The sequence below is a fragment of the Pagrus major genome, chromosome 23 (assembly GCF_040436345.1).
Source record: "Pagrus major chromosome 23, Pma_NU_1.0".
NCBI lineage: Eukaryota > Metazoa > Chordata > Actinopteri > Spariformes > Sparidae > Pagrus > Pagrus major.
The window spans coordinates 5,465,699-5,490,664 of record NC_133237.1 but is presented as its reverse complement, the minus strand read 5'-3'; the positions used below and the strand labels follow the sequence as shown (position 1 = coordinate 5,490,664).

General features: G+C 43.4%; 1 protein-coding gene across 9 annotated transcripts in view; it reads right to left on the bottom strand.

Moving 5' to 3' along the window:
- Positions 1 to 24,966, bottom strand: part of nfixb (nuclear factor I/Xb) — a 147,239-nt gene that overhangs the window by 17,479 nt on the left and 104,794 nt on the right. For 6 of the 9 annotated variants that reach the window (XM_073493599.1, XM_073493596.1, XM_073493601.1 and 3 more), the window contains 6 exons: positions 15,611 to 15,676; positions 13,534 to 13,608; positions 12,139 to 12,259; positions 10,992 to 11,122; positions 7,730 to 7,804; positions 1,215 to 1,343 (listed from right to left, as the gene is read on the bottom strand). In XM_073493599.1, coding sequence (XP_073349700.1) covers positions 1,215 to 1,343; positions 7,730 to 7,804; positions 10,992 to 11,122; positions 12,139 to 12,259; positions 13,534 to 13,608; positions 15,611 to 15,676 — 597 coding nt within the window. The remainder of the gene's footprint in view (positions 1 to 1,214; positions 1,344 to 7,729; positions 7,805 to 10,991; positions 11,123 to 12,138; positions 12,260 to 13,533; positions 13,609 to 15,610; positions 15,677 to 24,966) is intronic. The other 3 variants (XM_073493600.1, XM_073493597.1, XM_073493603.1) reach the window with 3 other exon arrangements.

Sequence of the window (24,966 nt, the reverse complement as noted above, 5' to 3'; positions counted from 1 at the left end):
AAACCCATGCCGAACAGATGAAGAGCCCCTTAGCGACTTAGTATTGTACTTCCATGAAGAAGGGGGATTCACAAGACATCGTTTAAAGACACGGTTAAAATCATGTTGTTGTTGTCATGGACCAAGCTCCAAAAAACCTGGATCCTTCATTTCCCATAATGCAACTTAAAAGTGTGATTCATAAATCCCCCTGCCTCCTAAATGCCCTTTTCCCTTTTCAAATCTCAAACCTCCAGCTTATGAAGCTTCATGTTAAAATTAAAAGTTTCAAGCCCAAGCTGAGATAACCCTGATGACATCAGTGTGACATCATTAGGGTTATTTTATTCACTTTGGAAAGCTCTCTTCAGAGCCATGAATTACATTACAAAGCTATTTTCACTGGCCTAGTAGTATTTACTGTAACAATTAATGTAGGTTTATAATTAATTGTCGGTGATGAGCATTTAAGAGGTCCCATAAACATTGCTTGCAACTTGTCCATCAAGAGATTCCACCAAAATGTGATCAAAACAAAATGTAATGGTCATGTTGAGTCATCACTTATTAATCTTTCACCTGAAATTGCAAAGTATTTACAGTCTATCCATTTTTTAATATATACTTCTGGTTAAAGATGTTACATTTGAGGTTGGTTTTGTTGCATTTGAGACATTTAAAAACGTCTGTTGAGTCTTTGAGATGTGTCTGGACCAGGTCTTCAGCTTTTGCAACTTTTTCAGCTTTCAGAAATGTTCTTAAAACACATGTCAAGTGTCGTGACACATGACAAGATCGTCCAGGAGTCAAGAAAATGACACTTGATCATGAGGAACCGAGATCAAAGTACGTGAGCTTTACAATCAAGTAAAGAGATGTGGCAGAAGAGGCAGCAGCAACCCCCTGGTCTTCCATTCTTAGGAGAAGAAAGTGACCTTTATAGATACACCAACCAGCCACCAGACAGACAGAGTCACACACCACACCCAGAATCCCAAGAAGCTCCGTCACCAGCTTGACCTGCACCCTTCAAGGTCCCAAGAGGAGGCAGAGGTGCCTGCCAAGTTTTTATTCCCAGCCACTCTCATCTCCCAAAGACAATGCTCCCAACTGTGCGCCAGGGGGAAGGGGTGGGGCCCTGAAGAAGTGGGGGGGTGGGTAGGAGGAGATGGTGAGGGTGGGGAAGAGGAAGGGTTGGGGGCGATCAGGGGGATCGGGAGCTGGGTTGGTCTCACCTGGTCTCACTCCCGCCAGCATTGGCAGTGGGTGGTGGGTGAACGCCATGCGGGGGGACCTCGTCTGGGAGGACAGGGCGCTGAAATCGAATTTCCCCGGCTTCTTAAGAGAACTAGGCGATGAGAGTCCTGGCAAAAAGGGGATCAACAAAATGGCAGAACAGAGACGAGGTTTTAATCAAACATGGCTGCTTTTCTTACTTTGACTCTACTCAAAAAAAAGATAGAAAAATAAACTTATCACTTTTAAATTTGATTGCAAGAATCGAATGATTATGACTGAAATCAATGGACTGATCGATTGATTCATTCATTGATTTGTTGATTGGCTTAACATACAGATGGGTTCTCACAATCTGTCCAATACTCTACGTTTCTGTACAGTAGGCGGGCTGTACCATGTCCGTCAGATTGAGGGGGTGGGGGGTTGAGGGCAGGGTCCGGTGAGAGGCCATGTTTTGAAGCAGCAGGGGTTCAGAGCGAAGGGAGGTGACGGGGGAGAAAGGGGGAAGGGGTGGGGAAGTTGGGAGGTCGGGAGGGCTAGGGGCTAGTGTCAGGAGAGAGGAGAGCTGGGAAATGCAATGGCGGTCCAACTATGGTCACCACTGGAGTGCATGAACAACACAGCAAAGCTGTGCTGACTGGATTTACTCACAGGGCGTACCATTGATTCAATTCAGAGACGTCTCCTTTTTGAGATCTAACTAGTTCCAAACCACAAAGATCTCCGAGCTCAGTGAGCTGCAGGAAGTCAACAAAACACGCCAACCAACCTACTCAGTGCACTTGTCAGGATGCCTCTCCAGAATGAATGGGATCCTGGATGGCCTCATATCTGGGGCAGACTGTGCTTTTCAAGCCAGAATGAGCTACTCGGCTACATATAGCTGCAGGAGAGCAAGCCAAAACATACATCAACTGATCCTCTGATGTAGTGCCCTTCTGCATATCTGACTGTCAGGTATTTTATGTTGCTGCTTTAAGATGTACAGTATTTCATAAAGAGGTGCCTTCTGAACTTTCTCACACACACACACACACACACACACATACACACACACACACACAAGCTGTTCAGGCTGAGTGGCGAGCACCGGGCAAACTGCCAGCCAACGCTGGATGGGAGAGCGGCAGAAAGATGGAAGGAGTTAAGCGGCAGAGGAGCGGTGACGGCACAGCCGACACACATAGACAAACATATTAAAGTGTCCCCCTCTGTCTATAAATGTCGGCTGAGGCTGAAGGACTGCATGAAATATCCCTCAGTTTGGTAAAAACGGGCACACTAAGTACAGGCCAGGCTCACCAGCGGACCAGAAACATGGCCAAAAGTGTGAGAGCTACAGATAAAAGAAGCTCTCTTCTGTGATCAAGGCCTCGTGCGGTGGGTGCAGAGGGAATTTATTTTGATGTATGGTAATCCAAAGGCACAATTTAGACTTTCAGGGTTTGAGGACCAGCGCCAAATGGTGTATTTGACCTCTGCCGGTAACCACAATGTTGAATATATGCTGAAATAAAACTTCTGGAAAGAACAATCCATAAAACAGAGAATAATGAGGAAGTAAAAGTATAGAAAAGTACATCAGCATGGACACATAGACCTCATTACTTCTCCCTGGAACAAACTGGACTCATGTTTTGCTTTTGCCCCACATTTGGTTGAGAAATACAGTGATAAACAACGCTGGCGAGCAAAAGCCCCATAAACAACTAAACGACACAATATTCACACATATAAAACAAATACACTCAAATAAAGACGTGGGTAATTTCAACATGGCCCAAAGAGACGTGGAAATAGATTTTACGAGCTAAGCATATAAAGTCTAACAGAGCAGATTTCTGAAAAGCTTTTTCTTTAATGCCACACTGGGAAATGTTTTATCACTATTTACCCACAATGCTCATAGGCAGCATGGGCGCAGCTGTGCATGTGTGGGCACCGATAAGTATAGAAAAAGGTGGGCGCCGGCACTTATGTTCAGCTAGGCACATCATGTGACACATGTAGGTGGGAGGAGCGGATACAATAAGCAGGGTGAGATAAATTTTGTTTACTGGTGGAAGAGTGAAAAAAAAGAAGGATAAACACAAACAAAATAAAATCTGAGATTTTATTACAACCATGGCTGTGAAACCAGAAGGGCACAAGATGTTTTGGACCGAATTTCACGGGAGAACCAGACGAAAATATTGCTGTTGCACGCGCATTTTACATTTGAATTTAATCCCATGTGTATTTAATAAATCAGTTAACAAGATAGATGATTCACTTTGTAGATTTTACAACCTTTTAGGCTGTTTGTGTACTTTGTGTAAAATTGTGCACTGACACCAACTTTCTCCCAGGGTTGCAGAGAAAAAAGGAAGAGTAAGAAAGGGAGGTAACCATATAGTATTTATGTATTATATTTGGTACGTTAAAAATCATTCTTGGCTAAGATGTCAGCGACGTATTGCAGATCATCGATAATCATGATGGTACTTGGCCAATCATTGAGTCAACAGCCTTGTCATACAATAAATAAAAGTGGAGTAGAGGAACAGCTGAACAGTCTGGAGAAACAAAAGTTTCAGGAAGATAAAAAGTATTTTGCATTCAGCAGAACATTAGGAGTTCTGCTTGTCATCCATCTGGCTGATATTTTACTTCCGATGGAGTGTTTGGAATGTGGCTTGGTAATATATTACCACCAGTTCAATTTATTGCATAGGGAGTACACCTGCTGCTGCAACACTTGAAGAGCTACGAGTGGTGAAAGACGTACTGAGAACCTTTACTCAAAGCTGCTAGAATAGATATTTTTACATCAACAGTAGATCACGTGACTGCTTGTATATGAACAGGCTGGATGGTAGTGAGCCCACAGAGTTATCACCTGACTCTGCAGTTACCCCCCAACTCTATGAGGCTTTATAGCTTCATTTAACTTCTTCATTTAACTTCTTGTTTTGGCTTTCCAGCCCACAACTTTTGGTTTTTGTTCACTCTCAGAAACTCTCATCAGCAGTTGTTTCCAGCCACCACAGGCAGATGTTTCCACCATAAAACCCTCTAAAAACGCACTGTATGCTTTTTGTCCTGTGCCAAACTGCAGCCAGACAAAGTTAGCTGGTGAACACAGTGGAGCATTTACCTTGAATTAGCTAAAGAGATGAATATTTTTCTCAAAAGTTTGTAGAGACCAGAGAGCTTAAAGGAAAGTGAATATTGGACTTACATTCATTAGGTGGACGCAAACACGACACAAAATAAATGCTAATTTATGCTACATATCTGCTGAATGTGTATAATAGGAAAATGTTAGCTATCACAAGGTGATAATATGTCAGGTTTGTGTTCACAGCTCATCTCTGCTGCCCACAAGTGGCAAAAAAATCTGTTTTTGCAGATTTAAATAAAAGGAGTAATACAACATTATAAAATATGTAGGTGAAAGTTTTACTTAAAGCTGCTGTAAGCGATATACTTTTATTAAAATGAGTGTTAAATAGCTGTATATTCCAACAGTAATCACTGTTATAGAGTGTTTGGTCAGTGACCCATGTCTCTCCTCCCTCGGATGACGCAGTAAAAGAGAAAGGACATTTTTTGGTATCCCTGCACACTTTATCCAATCAGGACAGAGATATCCATAAAGAGGCGGTCCTGTCTGTTCGTGAACACGCAGACAGCAGGATCCTCCTGTTTGTTGCTATATCTGGCGATTACTGCTGCACGTCTATGTGGTAAAAGAGAGGAGGGAGGGGATAGCTGCCTGCAAAACGGACAGGAAGTTAGCCAAAATGACGACAACGCTTACAGCAGCTTTAAGAGTACGATAATATTGATTATTATTCTGAATGGCTACTATCCCAGTATTATATTATAGCTACATATCATATTATTGAATTATACTTGTTGACACATTAACATCTGTATTTGTATTTGTATGTAAAACTATGATATGCCAAGTAACTACAGATGTCAGACAGCAATACATAGTATGCAAGTGCAATATTTGCCTATGAAATGTGGTGGAGTAGAAGTATAGAAGTACTGTATGATTATAAATAGAAAAGTGCCATTAAATTGTACTACAGGACTTGAGTAAATATACTAAGTTACTTTTCACCACCTCAATGACAATAATGAAGCACACAGGAACATAACCAGCAGGCTATAGCTACTGTAAGGCTTTACATGCTGTGCTGAGAATGAAAAATGTATAATTTCAATTTTTGGCATCTGGATTCCTTCCTTGCACTTTTATAATCAGACAAACTGAGCCTCAACATGTTATGGATTCAATGCATCCCTGCAATTAAAGCTGTTTTGCTCCAGTTCCCCGGTGGTACGTATAGAGATGACTGCCTGCCACCACGGAACAAGTTCAATTATAACCAGCTTATTATACATAAACAGCCTTAAATTATACATATTGTTTTTAGTCTCTCTGATATTCCCTAATTAGTCGGTATCTAGCTGAAATATCTGGTACGACGAGGCCTCTCAGTGAGGAGCAGCAAATGAGGCCCAGATGCCCAATGAAAGCTTTGTCTGATAAAGCTAACAGAAGTTACTCTGATCTCTCCCTTAATCTGTGTGTGTGTGTGCACTTGTGTGTGTCTACACATATTCGCACACACGCAGTTGTTTGTTCTACATTATTTCTGTGTCCTGCTCCTGGCACACTGCACGAGCAGACTGGCAGCCAATTGCTCCCATGACCCTCTAGTCTTGCCACGCTAACAAGCTGGCGACCACACAAACCCCCTAACTGTCACAGAACTGGTCCACTAGCATGAGCACAAAAAAAAAACAAGAAACACACACACACGCACACACCGAAGAGAGAGAGTGAGGCTCACACACTCGCCATTCAGGTAAGCAAGAAACAATGTGCATTAACCGACGACCTCGCACATCATTAGCACCCATAAACACTGAGGTAATGTGCTCCGGGCAAAGGAAGAACACCTTAACAACACCACAATCACACCCACACACATCGCAGTTTTAAGCCCATAACACCAAATGATTAGCCGGAATTCTCCGTCGCAAATATCAGAAATAGTTGGGAACCCCCCGCTCCCCTTACTGAAGAGTCGGTGGTGGGATTTCCCACCTCGGAGCAGCAGGAGCAAGCAGGCAGAAGGAGAGAACGGAGCAGAGCAGAGCGGGAGACAGCAGACTTAATGATGAATTACATGATCACCTGCTATGCCTCAGAGCTTTTCATTCAGGTAGAGGCTCACCTCCAGAGCAGGCAGAGGCGGAGGCCCTCCCCCCTTCCCTCCTCTTCCTCCCTCCTCCGCCCCTCCTCATCTCTCACTCCCAACACCACCACCACCATCACCAGAACAGATGTCTGCTGTAACCCAGTAGCTCCCTTCGCTGTAGACACATGGAGGCGCCATCTGGACCGGAACGCTGCTCCTCTCCAGATTGGGGTGTGCGTGCGTGTGTGTTTATGTGTGTGTGAATGTAAATCAGAGAAAGAGCTTAAATTTTGTTGTGTGTGTGTGTGTGTGTGTGTGTGTGTGTGTGTCTGCATGCCATTTGTAAATGTGCGTGTTAGTGAGTAAGCATGTCTCGGAGACAGAAGGTGCCTTGTGCATTGATGACACACCTGAGTGCCTTTAGTCGTGTTTGTTTGGGTCGTATGTTGTTTTTCCTGTGCCGTCTTTCAGAGTCGGTTGAGTCAGGCCTACGGCAGGTGGGACACCACTCAACAGCTCTGTCTAAACAACCGGCTGGATGAAGCGGCTAACGCTGCTACTCAACAAACCCTCATTCACACGCACCCCCCTCCTCCTCCTCCTCCTCCTCCTTCTCTGTGTCTTTCACTGCTTTCTCTCTTGGGGCTCGACAACAAAATTACAACACCCAAAGCACTTAGCTGGATGTTGCTGACAAATTCACACCGCCTCGGAGACTCTGTTTGTATGCATGTGGTGTGTCACAACAGTGTGGGTTGTGGATATGATAATGCACATATTTATACATTTAAAATAAATTGGATTGTTTGTGTCAGGATAAGAGTAATTCATGTTTTTGATTGCACCAGGGACGTCTTCATCCTCCTGGATGTCTGATTTCTTTCACAGATTTACAACAACATCTTTGAGGCAGACAGGCGGTGGATGTTATGGAGCTACTGGGCTACCAAAAGGCTTTGGTAAACCCACAATGGACAACAGCAGACATCTGGTAGAAACACAACCCCACCCAGCGGCAGCATAGCCAGAGAACAAGACACAGGAGAGGGATGGAGAGAAGAGAAGAGAAGAGAAGAGAAGAGAAGAGAAGAGAAGAGAAGAGAAGAGAAGAGAAGAGAAGAGAAGAGAAGAGAAGAGAAGAGAAGAGAAGAGGACGAATGGAAAAATGCAGAACAGCTCAGAGAGCTCACAGGAAGTGCATACAGACTTGGAAAGAGGACAGAGAGAGATGTGTACAAGTTTGAGGGTGGTGTGAGCTGAAGGAGAGCATGTATACATGTACACAGTATAATGTTTAATGTTGTTCTAACCATGGTAAGGAAACTGCACTCCATCGCTCTCATGCTTAATCTTCCTCTCCTGCACACTGGCCAAATGGTGCTGCACTGAAAGGCCAAACAGGGGAGAAGGGAAGAGTTAACAATGGAAGAGGGGAGGAGAGAAAAAGACAGAGAGAGAGAGAGAGATGGAAAGAGTGAGAGAGAGAGGAAGAAGGGTGGTTAAATAATGGGCAACAGGGGAATTTAACGTTATAGAGTGCAGCAAGTGTCCATAAAATAGTTACATCATTACTGCTGGCGGTATTAAAATGGCAGCATGTGAGTGGGAGTGACGGTTATAACTTGCAGAATACATGGAAATTTAGCAATTCAACAGAATCCCCAAAAGTCAAGTACTAAACACAAGAGATATACATGTAGTCTGTTGTAAATTCATTTGACATGGTCCCCGTCATGATGGTTAAAAATGATGCAGGTCAAAGCGTGAATGGTTATGGAGGGTTAACACTGCGCTGCTCTGCTCTGCTGCAACACTCGAGAAGACAACACTGAGGAATTTGGATGGTAAAACTCAGAGGGGGTCTGGAGAATAATGTGAAAGAGATAGTTAGACATCTTGGGAAACAAGTTACTCACTTTCTCGCTGAGAGTTTGCTGAAAAGATTGATACCACTGACTGTACGGTAACGTAATCATGAAGCTACACAGAGCGCTTGGCTAGCTCACCGTTAGCTTAGCACGAAGATTTAAGTGTAGAAGCCAATGTATTTATTTAGCCTGTGTTATTTACTATTTGTTTAAGTCGCACACTTTCTTTTGAAAAAGAAAGAACTTGCTTAGCTTAGCTTAGCTTAGCAGAAAGACTGGAAGAAGGGGGAACCGGCTAACCTGGCTGTTAAGAATGGCGACCAAATCTGCCCACCAATGCATCTAAAGCTTATTAATTTACAATTTATATCTTTGTTTTGCAAAAATTGTGTTAAAAAAGTGTTAATACAACATGTAGGTTAGCTCCATGTTAACAGTCTACGTCCTAAGCTATGCTAATTGGCTGCTAACTGTAGTTTCATATCTAGCTTACACAGGTTGTATCTGAGTTGAGTTGTATCAATCTTTTCATCTAACTCTCGACAAGAAAACGACTAAGTGTACTTGTCACATTGTTAAACTATTCCTCACAAATGATACGGTGATAAACATAAACAGATCTCACTACACTAGTCTGTCATGTTTTTTTAATCTAAGTCTGTCTGATGAACAAAATAAAACACAAATGCCACATAGACTGTGGCTTTGGAGAGTTATCTGTGTTCAATCTACAACATGGGACTCTGGACATTTCTCTCTCTCTCTCAAACACACACACAAACACACACACACACACTTTGCACACACACGATCCTGTAGTTAAACTCAATGAACATTACTGCTAGCGCCATAAGGACTAACTGAGCAAAGTAAATCCATCTCTGCCACTCTTCTCACTGATGACTTACAAATATTTCAATGTACTCAGTTTGTTGTCTGATAAAGGGTCAGTTCAGCCAAAACCAAAATAGAAACATAATTTTTTTGACACTTTCACAGAGTGAGCATAAAGATAGTTTCTGGTTTTATTTGCAGAGGTTTGGAGATATCCGTCAATGCCTCCACCCCATCATAAGAGGTGTGGTCCTCATGTTAAAAGTTATATTGGAAAAACTTGACAGTAACGTGTCATTTGAGAGACCTCACTAGCACGGACTTGACTTTTTTTTTTTTTTGGGAGGGGTTTGAAAATAGTCCCAAGTGAAAATTATTCTCAGGAACTCTTGACAGAGAGTTTTTCAAATGTCATGTTTCACCACAAATGATGGTCATTTACTTCTATTGTACTGGGGTGGTGGCAGATGTTTTAGTGGAAAACCTCTGGAAATACAACCAAAACTGCATGTTCTAACCACAAGGAGTGGCAGAGGAAATATGTTTTTGAATTGGATTTAGGTAAACTGGCCCTTTAAGTCCCTGCTGCTGCATTTGAGAAATGATACTGTAACCTGGCTGTGGCAAAATGACGACAACTCTACCTCACAGGTCTGTTCTGCTCGATGGGGGCACGGGTTGTAAGTGGAGGAGAAATAGTGAATTGAAGAGGTTGAGAAGAAGAGTCGGGATGATGAGGGGGGGTCAAGTGATGGAGAGAGGGGTCAACACAGTTCAGAGGCGAGTGGTTTGTTGGTGGACGGAGGTGAGCTGTGGCTTCTGGTCCATTTCAAGTCAGTTAGTGTAAAATCAACACCTGAAAATAGTTTTTTTTTTAATTAAAAATGTCCTGAAAAGACATTTTCTCAATTAGCTAGTTACTATGAGCAATTATAGTTTTATAGTTTTATAGTTTGAAGGCTCCTTTGCTTACGGTGCCAGCACTGCCAATCAAATCTGATTAAAAATGCACCCACACAGTCACGATGAAGCAGCTTAGCAGAGTTTGTGACTGATCAACTAATAAAAAATATCAAAGATGCTCTCTGAAAAAAATAGCTTGAGATTGTGGGAAATACCCTTACTAGCTAACAGCCAGATGAGAAGATTGACGCCACACTCGTGTCTCCACAGTAAATGTGATGCTAATGCTAGCAGCTGTTTCGCTTCGCTTAGCATGAAGACTGCAAACGGCTAGCCTGGCTCTGTCGAGAGGTAACAAAATCCGCATACCAGCACCACAAAAACTCATTAATTGAAACATTCTACCTTGTTTATTTTATCTGTACAAAAACCTCCAGGAAGTTACTGCACCGGGCCAAGAAACAGTCTGGCACATTACCCGCCGTTGAAACCACAACCTATCGGTTTACACTCTGTGTACAGATTAAACAAACAAGATACAACATGTAAATTAATGAGCTTTAGTGATGCTGGTAAGTGGATCTTGTTACCGTTGGAAGGAGCCAGTCAAGCTTTTCCACCTGTTTCCAGTCTTTATGCTAAGCTATGCTGACCAGCTGCTGGCTGTAGCTTCATATTTACTTTATAGACATGAGAGTGGTATCGATCTTCTAATCTAATCTCAAAAAGTAAATAAGCATATTCCCAAAATTGTCAAACTATTCCTTTAAGGTTATAAAAATAAAGTTTTCAGGTGCTATGTCTCAAGAAAAAAACACTGGACGAGCTACTTTTGTTGCAGCCTCCATTAAAGTATCGTATTCTTTTTATCTGTAAACTTAGAAATCAGTTTAATTTTGCGTCTGAATTGATGTGGACCTCAGCCCAGCTGCAGCAGAATCTGATGGGAAGGTTGTAGCTGGACTACCTGCATCCACATCATTAGGCCAACCGCTGGACTGAGAGCTGCTGCCAGCCGCTGGGGAACGGCCTGAGTAGAAGACATCGTCCACCGGGCTCTCCATCTCGCTGTCGTCAATGGACTTGCGCTTGTTGGAGCTGTGAGGAAAAACAACAGAGGAGGGAGTTTATTTAATTTGTGAAGGGGAAGAGGGGGGAGTTAGAGGGACACTTGATGTTTGGTCATTTTTCTTAAACTTGCATGTGAGCCTGGTTCCTCAGCCCCTACTAATGGCTATTTGGGGCTCTAATGAATGTAGAAATATAATTTGTGGGACATTCAAGGACAAATGTGAATGCTTATTTTCCCTGGAGTCAGGCATGTGTCTGCATGAAATCAAGAGTTGTTAAAATTCTAAATGTCAAAGTCTCCTTCAATGTATTGTTTTGGTATTATGTTTAACCGGAGGGGACAACGCAACACAACCGGAGACAGCGAGACAAACACGAGTCCAGAAGTTATACAACGTGCTGTATCCATACCGGCCCGAAGCAGCCTCATGCTACAAACTGAGGGTATAAAAATTGTGCATGGTGATGCTGGAACGTGTTTTTCCTGTGTGTTTGCAGATTCTTATAGACTCATACATCTGTGACCAATAAAATAAAGGGGGTTGTGAACGTACAGTGTTTCACTGCTGATCCAAAATGTTTAAATATGTGTGCGCTCATGTGCATATCTATGTGACAGCATGCGTGTGTGGCTTTTGTGCGAGTGTGAGGCAGGGGTCTGTGTTGCATTAGTATCGAGGGAGATATTCTGTAATGAGTGTAACTACCTCCGTGGGAGACTTGCATAAAGCTCCATTTCAGTCCTGCAGCGTAAGATGAGCGAGAGAGGACGATAGAGGGAGCAAGGGGAAGTACCAGAGATGAAAGACACAAACGCAGACAGAGTGACGGACGGATCGGTGGGAAAAATGAGAGGGAACGAGAAGGATTAGCAGTGAAGGAGGAAAAAGAGGGGAGAGAGCAGGGAGAGAAAGTCCACAGTCAAAAAGCAGAGTAAGCTAAGCGTCAAGAATACAGCAGTGTTAAAAGGTTAAAGATTTAAGAAATGAAGAATATTAGTAAAGAAATAAACACATTTTGAGAATTAGTGTTTGCATGTGTACCTGGTAGAGGGGGTGGAGGTGATGGAGCGCCGTCCCAGGGTCACCTGGTTGATGTTGTAGTAGCCGGGGCTGTCTAGGTCAGCCAGGGAGAAGTTGGGGCCGGTCGCTGTGGCCACAGGGGCTAAATGCACACACAAACACAAACACACACACACACACACACACACACACACAGGAAAATAATATCAAGAAATTTGCAAATACATACTATATATAATCATGACTTTTCTTGAAGGATAAGGCCGGGTTCCATTATTTATTATGGTGCTACACGGATGGCAAGTCTGTCGGTCGGTCAGTCACAGTTTCATTCCAGACTGAAATACCAAGAACTATCGGATGGATTGCCATAAAATCTGACAGTTGTGGCACGATGAGTACAAAGATTTTCCCCTGTCTAGTGCCACCATGAAGTTTACATTTGTTGTTACTCATTGGTCAGAGCCAGTAGATATTTATGAGCTGTGATGTTCACATAGCATTTCTCTGTCTATTTCAGAAACTACCATCGATATGTACAGTTTGTGATTGTCTGTAATTATGTTTGGGCCTTGCAACGAAGTAAGGAAGTAGAACTACACCTAATGACTTTGTAGCAGCCAGTACATATTATCCAGCTACTTACTTTATACATGGTTAAAGCTCAACATGCAGGCTTTTCAAATAGCACCATCACCAGGGTCAAGTTGGTGTGCTGGTATTTATTAGCTGTTGCTTCCTGACACCAGACTGCTCCTGATGATCTTACATATGTTAAATATCAGTGGATCTCCTTCCATCTCTCCATACTTTCTGACTGCCCCAGCCTCTCTGTGGCTCTTGGTTTCCACTGAGATGTCCATCTTTACAAGAATAAATGGTTTCATTTTCAAAAAGCCACAGTAATGTTCCTAAACAGCTGGCCACTGGAGTTTTATCAGCAAACATTACTCCAACAGGAATAAATAGCACATTTACTTGGAACTATTTTCAGCTGTGGATTAAAACACATTTGGTGCCTGAGCAGGTGTTTACAGCTGCAGGGTGGTGAGTGTGGGATTAATTCAAAATAAACTGCAGTGTGTTTGTTGATGGTAAAGAAGGAACATGTCAGCCAGTGAAACATTGGAGATACATCAAGGCTTTGGACACAGTCAATACTCCTCATTACGATGAATTCATTCTTTTGGACCATAGAGAATATGTAGAATAACACCAGCCTTCTCCTTCAAAAGCTATTTTTCCCTAGAAAGTAAGTTCTCCCAACAAAAAAAACAATTGCTCACTGGTGTATGAAGGATGCTGCTGTGTGTACGGTGTTATAACAAAGTGCCTGTATGAAGTGTACAAGCGCTGACAGGGAGAGTGTGTTGTCTACACAGAGATTGACAGGAGGAAATTATAGCTGTGACTCACTCTGCGACACGCGGACCAGCTCGGCTACGTTCCACACCCCTGAAGTCACAAAGCAGTCCTGGAAACTCAAGTGGCCTGAGAGGGAAAGAGGAGAGTGTGTGAGGGCGGACTGCATATACCAAACATGCATAAAATTACATGTGCGCACACACATGCACACAGACCAAACTGAAAAACACCTGTATGAAAACACAGTGCTGGTGTCACCCATGTGTTTTCTATAAGGTACAACGGGCCTGTTGGTTTGGACACGTTCATTTTTTGGATAATCTCCACATAGACTGCTACATAATGTATATGTACATTGTGTATTATGATATCTATGTATATATCATGCACATGCATATCAAAGCACAAGTGTATGGGTAAAATGATGCATAATAACAAGTATTCAAGCTGTGACGCATACACACACACATGCACACATTCTTGTACTTCCATCTTTATGAGAACACTGTAACCTAAACCTTAAAATGTAAATTCTGGTTCGAATGTTAATTTCTCCTTAGTTATGATTACATCATTGTGCTTATCGACATAATGGCTGAAGACTGGGATTAGTGATTACAGGTTGAGACAGGTTGTAAAGTGAACAGCTGAGCCAGGTTATCTTAACCACGTTTTTTGGAGGTGAGTACACCCACGTGTGTGTGAGCCAACACCTATGGCAAGCAGAGATAGGTCAAATTAGAAAAGTTGGTCTGTAAAATGTGATGGATGTTTAGAACAGGAAATCTTTTAAACGTTCACCTTCGACTTAGCTTGTCTTGGCTTGTCTGAGGTTTTTTTGGATAAAATCTGTACAATCGTCTGACTGCTCTCGATTCTTTGCCCATTCTTACTTCTTTCAAGTTATGTCTGTTCCCAGCTTGTAGCAGTTCACTCAGTGAGTACAACATCATTAATACTGATGGGAATGATGGTCAAAAGTATGAAGAGTGGAAATACAGTAGGATCATCTCTTAATACCATATATATTCTAATGACTGAGACCTAACGTAAACCTATATGCCACGATCTAACCCCTAATTTTTAGGTTTGTGGCGTTTTAGCATCTAGCATCTTTTAACTTGTACTCTCATCGTTCTAATTAGCTTCATTGATTAAAGCTCCAAAGACCCACTGTACTGTTCTAAAGAGACAGATATTTTCTCTGGAGTTCATGGAGACCAAAAACATCTCAAAGAAGACCGAATATTAACTTAAATTTGCTAGGTGGTCAGAGACACGATGCTTAATAAATGCTAATGTTGCTCCATATCTACTGGCTCGCTAGCTCCTCAAACTCAGTTTCACCATAGCCCTTAGCCTAGCCAAAAGTTGACGTAGCTTAAACTTGATTGTAAGATGAGGTAACTGAATCTTGGTTGGAGACCTTGCCTGCATTTGTCCGTGCAAAATTAGCTAACTAGCTAAAATTCCCAGTGTACGTAGGGTTCTTTGAGCCTGTTTGTGCTCCTGACGCTGTTTTAATGCTGTTCTTAAGTTCCGTTAGCCGCCCCAAGTAAAGTGCAACATGCTGCTCTCTAATGTCCAAATCCATATTATCCAGGGCTATGTGGTGTGTGTATATAAAGGACAACCGAAGCTCTAGGGATGAGTAAATCGACACCCGTCCTCCCTCCTTCATTTCATCCATCCTTCCCTTCTCATGCACCCCCACCCCCTTCACTTTTCTCCCACTCTCCATCTCTTCTTCTCTCCTTCGCTCCATCCCTGTCCGGGGTTAACCACAGCGGGGACAGCGCATGAGGTCAGTGCTCAGCTCGGCAGCGGCCATGTGGTTCCCATCTTCCAATAACGTCAGTGTGATTTATGAGTGGCCCACCACAATCCCAGCACAACCCCCACAGTACAGTACCATCAGCTCTCCTAACCATAATAAACTTAGACCAACTCTGCTGGGACACACACACACACACACACACGGAGGCCTGTATGTAGGGGTAGTGTGCGCATACAGTATGTGCGTGTGTGTGTGTTAGCGTATGCACTTGTGTGATTGTGTGTAGGCACAGGTATGTCAAACAATTTCACGCATGCATTGTGTGCAAACGGGACAAGCTTGTAAACGTACCATTTGGTGGGGGCTTGACGTCTGTGTCTCCTTGCTGGTTTGAGTTGTCTGATTGTCCTGATTGTTCTGAAAGACAGGGAAAAAAAAAAGAGAAAGAGATGGTAAGTCAGGTGGACAGATGTCTGGACACCACCCAAGGTGAGAGGGCAGGATAGCATCAGAGGGAAACTCGTCAGAAACTCGATGTGAAATGGCGCCTTCCTTCATTCTTTCCACTGAAGAGAGACAGACGTGGGGCTGAGATTAAAGATGGGAGCATATCCCTGCTCAGGTTGAACCTCAGTTGAAAGTCATAAAATGGCGAATCAAAAGGTTAGTATCCTTACTTCTGGAGTCTGTCACTGTGGGAAATTCACTTTTCTCAATAGAAAAAGCCTCAAAAGACAATTCTGTTTGGAGTGTCTTAGGAGTACACTTTTTGCTCTTTCTATACATCTCTTTCAGGGTCTCCCACACACTTAAATGCACACACAATATTTTAGCAAGGACCTCAGACAGTGAAGGTTGGGTAAAGTGCCAGAGGCCTTAAGAAATCTCCGCTTTCCACTGTTGACTCTTAGGTTGAAGGGTACTTGTGAAATGTAAAATTCTGGGCTGGGCGCATTGTTTGTGGTAACCTTGGCGAAACCACTTCTGTCTTTTTCTATACCTCTTTTTGAGACACTCTGGCTCAAACATACACCCTACTTCAGTTAAGGCCGACAGTGTAAGTTGGTTAAAGTGTTCGAGGCCCCAAGAAACCGCAACTTCTTCACTGCTGACTTGTAAGTAGAGGCGCACTTGTAAAATGTACACTTTTGGGTTCTCTGCATTGTTTGGATTGCATCTCCTGTGTGTGTTTACTTTACCATCTATAGGGGCAGGCAGGCAGAGAGCACCTGCTTCAGCTAGTTTTGTTTGGCACACTGGCTGCCATTCTTCTTCAGATGCGTAATGCAGCCTTGTGGAGTTTTATGGTTGTATCATATATACCATTCAGGCCAATTACCCCACAGCTCTGAAGCTTTAAGGCCGTCCTGGGCCAAGTCTCCCTGGCCAGAACGTGGCCCCCTTGCAGTCAGTAGTAGGCCCCCCAATCTTAAAGTCTTCTAAGCCCAAATCAGCGTCCTAATCTTGGGTGGCATTAGTGGACGACGTGCCAGCAAACTGCTGCACTATTCACCCTGTCCGTGCGTTGCCAAAACCAAGAAAACAAAAAGAGACAAACAGAATCGCCTCATCACTCTGGGTAAAAAAAGAAGCGGGGAAAAACACACAGGGATAGAGTTTCTTTTCCCCGCAACACTTCCCTCATTCTGCGGGAGTGAGAGTCCATCTTCACGTCTTTCTCCCTCAATTCCTCTCACACTCGTTCTGTCTCTGCTTCTCTTTCTCTCTCGTGCTGTCGCTCTGTGGAATCCTGGCAGCCATCTTAGCGCTTGGCAGCCATCTTAGCTTTGGCGGTACCCATGCATTCCTGCTAGCTGACGGCACACCCACACACACACACACACACACACACATACACACACACACAAACACACACATGCTTGCAAAGCACACTCACTCTCACACACACACAGACCCAATGGTCTTAAAGATAAAAAGACCTACAGAGGATATGCAATGCAAATGGAGTGAGGAGAAAACCACTGGGATGTTTGTCTGCAATTCTGCGAGTGTCGTGTTGCCCGCCCTATAGCGTATTACAGAGAGTTTAATAAAAATGAAAGATGAACACAGATGTCAGACACTCTTTTAAAGTATAAGGAAAGACGGAAACGGGAAAATAAAGGAATCATTCAAGGCAAACAAGGTGATCATGTAAGATGATCCAAGAATGAATGAAGCCTGAGGACTCTCTTACCCCGACAACCCTGATCATGCGTTTCACTACAAGCACAAAGCCTTAAAACATTTTAAACCTGTACGCCTCTGAAAAAAAACCCTCTCCTGCACTATTTGACAGTTTCCAAGCCAAAACTCAGTGCCTAGTTGTCATGACAACAGGGATGGCACACCACAGTTAACGTCCCTAATGATGAGTGGTTGTTGAAGCCCGCGTGTGCATATGTGTCGCTGTTTGGCCTGGCAATTAGTTCGAATGAAGATAATAATATAGCCTACTGGCATGGGCTCAATGTGTTGTTTTGTTTAAGTGTTTCTTGGCACCACACGGACCGGCGGCCGCTGTGCTTCACTATGACGAGGTTGACTTTTTACTATATCAGTCTTTCTGCATTTTAAGGTGTTAAGTCCTCTCCAGTATCAACAAAATATCAAACTGGGCTTTCAAAAGTTTTCAGCTTTCTTGGCAAAAAGTGAGCAGAAACTGATCTCTGGATGTTGACAGTGGTGTACTGGACTCCCCTCTACCAAAATTATGATCCTTTCACTTTGCCATTTAAATCAAATGAGCTTTTTGGGTTGTGGAAATGGAGAAATGTCTACTTGTGACTCTTCTTGACCAAAATTAACGATTAACTTTCAGGATTTTAGAGCCCTGAAGGAGTGAAAGTATGCAGAATGTCACAAACAAAGCTAAAACCATAAAGAAAAGTAGAAGCAGTGTTATGATAGTGTGACTACATGGTGCTAAAGGCTCACAACTTATTATCTTTTTAACTTTTTGGCATTTAATGTCTTCATTAGACAGTGGGAGGCAGACAGGAAATGGGGTAGTGATAACAGAGGTCGCCAGCTTGAATGGAACCATCGATAGTTGCAGCCATGTGGCACGGGCTCTAAACATTCGGCTATGGAGGCACTCCCACAGTTCATTTCTAACAGTGGTGATCATTAACCTGCTTTAAACCTGTATTAATGTATCTCTTTGGCCACTTGGGGGCAGTGGAAAGAAGGTGATCTATTTAAAAATTAGGCAGATACAAACACTAGCATTCATTTGAAGTTGTACTTCCAACTGATGATGTTAAGTCCAATAGTCAATCTCCTTTTAGTTCTATTTTTTTGGTCTTCACCAACTTCTGAATGAATCTGGCTCTCTAGATGCTCAAGTCGCCACTATGTTCACCAGCTGGTTGGTACCCGTCGCTGTCTGCCATTTGGTGCTGGGCTCAGCTGCCTGCTGCGGCCAAAAATGGTGCTGATGGGAGCTGTGAGAGTGAACCAAAACAGTAAAGTTGTGGGCCAGAAAACCAAAACAATGAGCTGAAAGATGTTTAAATGGTCCATGAAGGGAACTGCAGAGCTGGATGATAATTTTCTGTGGGCTCGCCACAATGAGTGTTGGCTGGCATATCACAGTCAGTCATTTGACCCATTTTTCATATACAAATATTTGTAGGTGCTGCTTTAAGGTGCACCCACCCTCATTAGGTACTGTGCCTGCGACCACAGAGTGGCAGAAATGAGTAAATACAAACTTTAAACCACCACTGAATATCTGAAGAGTAAGAAGCTGTTTTGTCTTCTGGGTAAGACAAAATAATACAAGATGCACCCTATAGAGACTGAGATATATGTGTGCTAATATGGATGCTAGCGTCCGCTTGTCCCCATACCCATACCTATAACACACAGGCATGAAAATGACTGAGCTATACTGTATGTAACCACATGAGCCTTTATTAACATGCTGGTTCAAATACTTGCATGTGGCCGCACCAAACATGGCTACACATGCCTCCGAAGCACAAACATGCTCTTGCGTTCACACACGCACACGCACACACACACACACACAGACACACACACACACACACACACACACACACTACACACACGTTTAAACACAGATGAATCACCCTTATCTCATGCACACAGTCGCCCCAAGGCCCCCTGCGCACGCCCCGCCAGAGATAATACAGCATAGACACACACAGGCCATCAAATATACCAAGCTATCGCTCCGATCACACACACACACAGAGACAGACACACACACAGAAACATAGACACAGGGAGTTCATTTTGTGTCTTGGTCAGTATACACTTACTGCTGATATACTCCTGAGTTAACACTGTCCATACATTTATCACACTGCAGATGCAGACAGAGGCTAATAACTCACACCCAGGCTAATGTACACACACTGGAAATCACACTTACTTAATCACGCCATTCATCATACATACACAGACACAAAAACAACACGCCAAACATTCGCACCCTCGCATACACATACACACAAGTGGAAATCATTAAGAGACACTTCAATGTAAAATTACATACACATGCTCACCCGCTCGGTACGCAGGCAGCCATTGCCAGCGCTAATGGACCCATTTACCGTGCGCACATTCATATACGAGTGCACATTGCTCACTGCTTCTTTTTTTTTTTGCCAATTTACCAAACAGCTTAGAGTGTTTGTTTGTGCATCACAAGCACACATGAGCAAACAGGCCCTCTGTAATCTAATGTGCACTAAGTGAAGGGGATTTTTCAGACTGATGACAGACTATAAAATCAACCTCACCAGTCCAACACTGGAGATAAAATATTACAGCTTTGGCTGTTAAACTTGATGACGGTTGAAAGGAAAGAAGTCAGTCAAGCGTGTACATTTTCATAAATGCGTTTTCTCATATTCAGTGTTAACATCTTAGCTTCCTCAACATGGATTTATGTTGATTCTCATAAAAAGAGGGGGAACTCTTCATCAGAAAGGTAGAGGCTTTTAGTTAAATGCACCAATTTAATCTTTCCTTTAATCGCTAGCATCACATCTTTTGGAAATAGTTCCCTGTGTTCCTCTCAAGCACTTGTTATACTGTTCTGCAAAATCTATGTGCAAAACTGGAATATAAATAACTTTCCCCTAAGCAGACACATCTGTCTGTCTTTGAGGGAGGGCATGCCAGAAACAAGTTTGAAAACCACTGCATTATGGGATGTGTCAGATTTAGCATTTTTTGGAACTTGACTTATATAAGGGACTAAAAGTCAAGATGACCCAGCTTCTTTAGCATCTATTTTAACTATTATTTTTAAAACCTTTTTCCAATACTAAATGACCAGAGCTCTCCTACAAATAAGCCTATATTATCATTATCTACTTACTCCTGTGAGTAGATAATGACTGGAATAGTAGAAAACTAGCATAGTCCACAAAACATTTCTGGAGTTTTTCTGAAAAGACGTCATTTACAACCACTGTAGCTGCTAAGCTAATAGCATTAGCATGCACCCTGTTTGAAGTGGGTGAACTTGTTCGTAACTTCTTTTGAAATCAATTTAAGATCTCGGGGCTTCCAGAGACTAGGATTGCACCAGACGAACTGTATGGAGCCATTTTATGTTTTTGTTGGTCCCCATCTACTTCAGTTGTTTAGGAGAATGCTGCAACACTGTTTTGCTGTGAGGCTCCTGAAATGTTTTGTGGACGACGAAACCTCACCTGACTTTCCATCAGCATGGGAGTAGATAATGACAGAATTTTCATTTTTGGGTGAACTGCTCCTTTAAAACCGTTGTTGAAGTGCAACGACTTGAATTTGTGCTGTGACCGCTAAGCTGCAGACGGCTGCAGCACGAAGAGAAAGCTGCTATCGTGTAGTATAAATACATGCCAATGTACAGTTGAGGCCGTCAGTATAGCCGCAGCCTACAGCCCATGACCCCTCTGACTCCGTCTGTCTCCACCCTCTGTGTGCCGTGTCATTTAAGGATAGCTCCACAGTCATGGTTCAGTTCACAGTCAAATGATAGGGGCCTCTTCCTCCGACTGCTCCCGAGCGCTGACGACAGATCGACCACTGTTCTCTCCCTCCTTCATCTCTGTCTCGCCTCTGCCGCTCCCTTTCACTCTCTCATGCTGTAACCCCCCCCACCACCCCGGCTCCTCCAGCTTCCCTGACTTCTGTCTGTAAGAGTTGTGGTGTGTAGGTCATTCCTGGTGGAGTGTGTGGGTACCGGCAGCAGCTCAGTCTCAGGGTTACTGTGGGAATGCAGCTGTGGCATTGCGTCCGTACATCTCTAGATGTGGCGGCGGGGGGATTGTATTGCACTCCATGCATATGGAGACATATATAGAGAAATGCTAAATATAATGGAGCGTGTATACACAGCTTCATGCTGATGGAAGATGAATGTAAAGCAGACGACATGCAGGCAAACTGCACTGACTGACTTATATATACAACAGTGTGTTTGAGTTTAAGTGTGTGTGGCTGCGCAGTCTCACCACCACCTCTCTCCACCCCCTCCCCCCTCATCCACCAGCCTCTGGATAAAGAAACCGAACAGCCTCCCCAATTGGGTTTCGCTTAAGAGGTTTATCGGTATGTTGCTAAACATTCTGACCTTTTTTTTTAATCTTTAATGCGCTTAAAATGTTCGAAACCCTCCTAATCCCCACGGCTATCCCACACAGATGTTCACTCGGCTCTTTTATTGGACTTCATTTCAACCTCTTTTTTTTCTCCCTTCTTCTTCTCCTCCTCCTCCCACACCTCCTTCATCCTCTCCACGTCCCTCTTCTCCCCCCCTCCGTTTTCATTCGCCAATTCGTTTCCGGTTTTCAAAAAACTACTCATCGCCCTCTGATCAACCCCCACCCTATCCCCCCTCCACCTCTGTGCTTCAATCTTCTCCAAGCAAAGCTCGTCCTGACCCCGGTTTATAAGCCAGTGGCTCTTATTGGACAGTGCAGCAGTCAGGGAGTAGTTGATGGTACAACATATCTGTCCCAGGAATGACCCCTGCTCACTGTGGCCACCTTTAGGTTCAGAGAAATGAACACGGCTGAGACAGGAAGGGTGCCCCCTGAATATTTCATGGGAATTTGCTTCATTAGATAATGTACAGTTGAGCGTAACAAGATAATAACAGGGGACATGCTCCTGCTGAGCCATTAGGACATCTGGAACAGCTGCTTCAGCCGATACACAACTGAGTCATCCACTCCGACTCTACCCTTTCATTTACTTCTGTTCCAACATTAAATTTTATTCACCGCCTGTCTTTGTTTTTTGTCACAATTAAAAAGGAGGATCCAACACCGATTCCAACTGTGTTGTAGGAGTGCAATGATAGACCAGTTACATTACCCACTATGCAACTCAGCCACTGAGTGACAACACTGGAGGCAATTCATCAGATTATATGCAGCTTCCTCTGGAGCCGCAAAAGGCTTTATACGACTTTTTCCACATATGCAGTAGTACTCCCCAAGACCTGTTAATACTTTAATGGTTTAACACTTTGTGAACACACGGTGCACAATTTGTGGAGTTATCCTTTAAAGTTGCATTTAAATCAATCTAGTGATTACATTATGTTAAAAGTGGCTGCTGCGCTTTGCATAGAAAAAATAGAAATGGAAAACTCTGTATTGAAAATTAACTAACTCTACTTAAACATGTTGAGTTTCCTTGATAAAGATGATAATAAGATAAGATAATCTTGCATTTGGATCTTTACTACAAGGGGCTCTAAGTTTTGATTCATGTGCTATTGCATTTTTTTTTTCTTTGGCTCTTGGAGGGTCTTTTAAGGAGAATATTAACATTTTTGTTCCTAAAAGTACACAAAGTACCATTTTGGGGCCTGAAGAGGTCAGCAGTAGGAATGCAACTAACCAGTATTTTCATTTTTGATTAATTCTTTGTTATTCTTCTTCTTGTTTGGTCTATAAAATGTCCAAAAATGGTGAAAAATGTGTCTCCCAGAGTCTAGTCCTCAAATGTCTTGTTTTGTCCACAACTCAAAAGATATGCAGTTTACTGTCATAGAGGAGTAAAAAAATGGAAAGCTTATTTTTCTTTAAAAATTATTCAAACCGATTAGACAACTATCAATAATTGTTGCAGCTCCAGTCAGTAGGCGATCGCCTCAGGCTTCATCAGGTGCCAACAACCTCCACCAAGAAGGTAGGGCAGCCTGAGAGGTAAACCCAGAGCCAAATATAACCCTCATTAATCGTAAAGATCTGAGTGCACTGTTCGGATATCAACATTTTTATCAACTCTCCTCTGCATCAGGGTTGTGGCAGTGAGAGAGATTTTGTTGCCTAAATGAACCTAAAAAACTAGAAGCGAGAGGGACAAGAATAAGACATGCCACCCCATCAAGTGGAAATTACATCCTTCATCTACTGACCAAGAGTGGAAAAAAAAAATAGACCCTGAATTTGTTGAGTGACATGAGTGGCACACATATGTTGTCAATGTTCAGGTTTGTAATGAAGAACAGCATCCTTCTGAAAGCACCCAGTGTTCTCTGACTGGAACGACGGCCCATTGACTGTCAATGGCGCAGCTCATTTTCGCTTACAAATCAAGACTGTGCTTTCAAAGATTGTCGGAATAACACGCAGGCTTTTCTGTTTTAGGATGGATTTTCCCTTCCGCTATTTTTGGCTCTTTCCTGGGAAGTTTATTTGGCTTCCACATCCACACCCTACCTATTAAACCAGCAGCTTCAAATTCTGGCAATTCCACTTGCACTACGGTGGTGTCAACTAAATAGCAGTTACAGCCTCTTAGGCTCGCAAATCTCTGTCTTTTTGATCCGCTGAAACATCAAGTCTATATAATCAATCTTTGTTCCCACATTCAGTGTAAAAGTGACAATAGTGTATCTCTATGTAGTTCACTGAATGCCTGGTATGTAACTGCATGTGACAGCACAGCATGGGGCGACGTGATTAATTGTGAAATGTGTTTCTGCGCTGGTAGTGCTGAAGTGTGAATGTGTGGGCGCCAGACTATAAATACATCAGTTGGTGGCTATGGATGTGTGATTGTGTCTTATATATGTTTATGATGGTGTATATGTGCAAAAATTTCTGGAGAGCACATGTTGAGGCACAGTTGGAGATAAGCGTGTAAACATCTGTGACTGACAGGCTGAGCTGCAGAGTGTGGGAGGGAGACAGCGTTCCTTTTTTTGAAAAAAGACACGTAACATGCGTGTGCATCAGCATGTATGGCCGCTCGTGGGAGTATTTGCACGTGCGTGCTCCCTGCGAGTCCGTGTCTATATGTGGGAAAGTTCAATAAATTGAGGGAGATAATGCTGCGTTAGATGCACATCTGTGTTTTAGTGCTTGTGTGTGTGTGAGTGTGCGCACTGCGTGGCCGCCTGGCCCGAGCCCTGTGCCAGCAAGGAGCAGGTGTGGGGAGGCAGCCCTGCATTGCCCGTTGCCCATCTGCGTGGCCGTCTGTGTGCCGCCTGCGCCCTCTCTGTGCCAACGCCACACAGAGCCGGGGAGCCAGGGGGTGAGAGGGGGGTGAGAAGGGGTGAGAGGGGCCTAAAGGGAATCAACCATGGGAGAGAGAGGAGGGCAGGGGGTAGAAGGATGGAGGGATGTGGGGAGAGTGGGGGGGGGGCGGCTGGCTGGCTGCCCATGTATCCCCCCCTCCCTCCCTCCTCTCTCCCTCTGCCCTGTTTCTTTTATCTTTTATCTGTG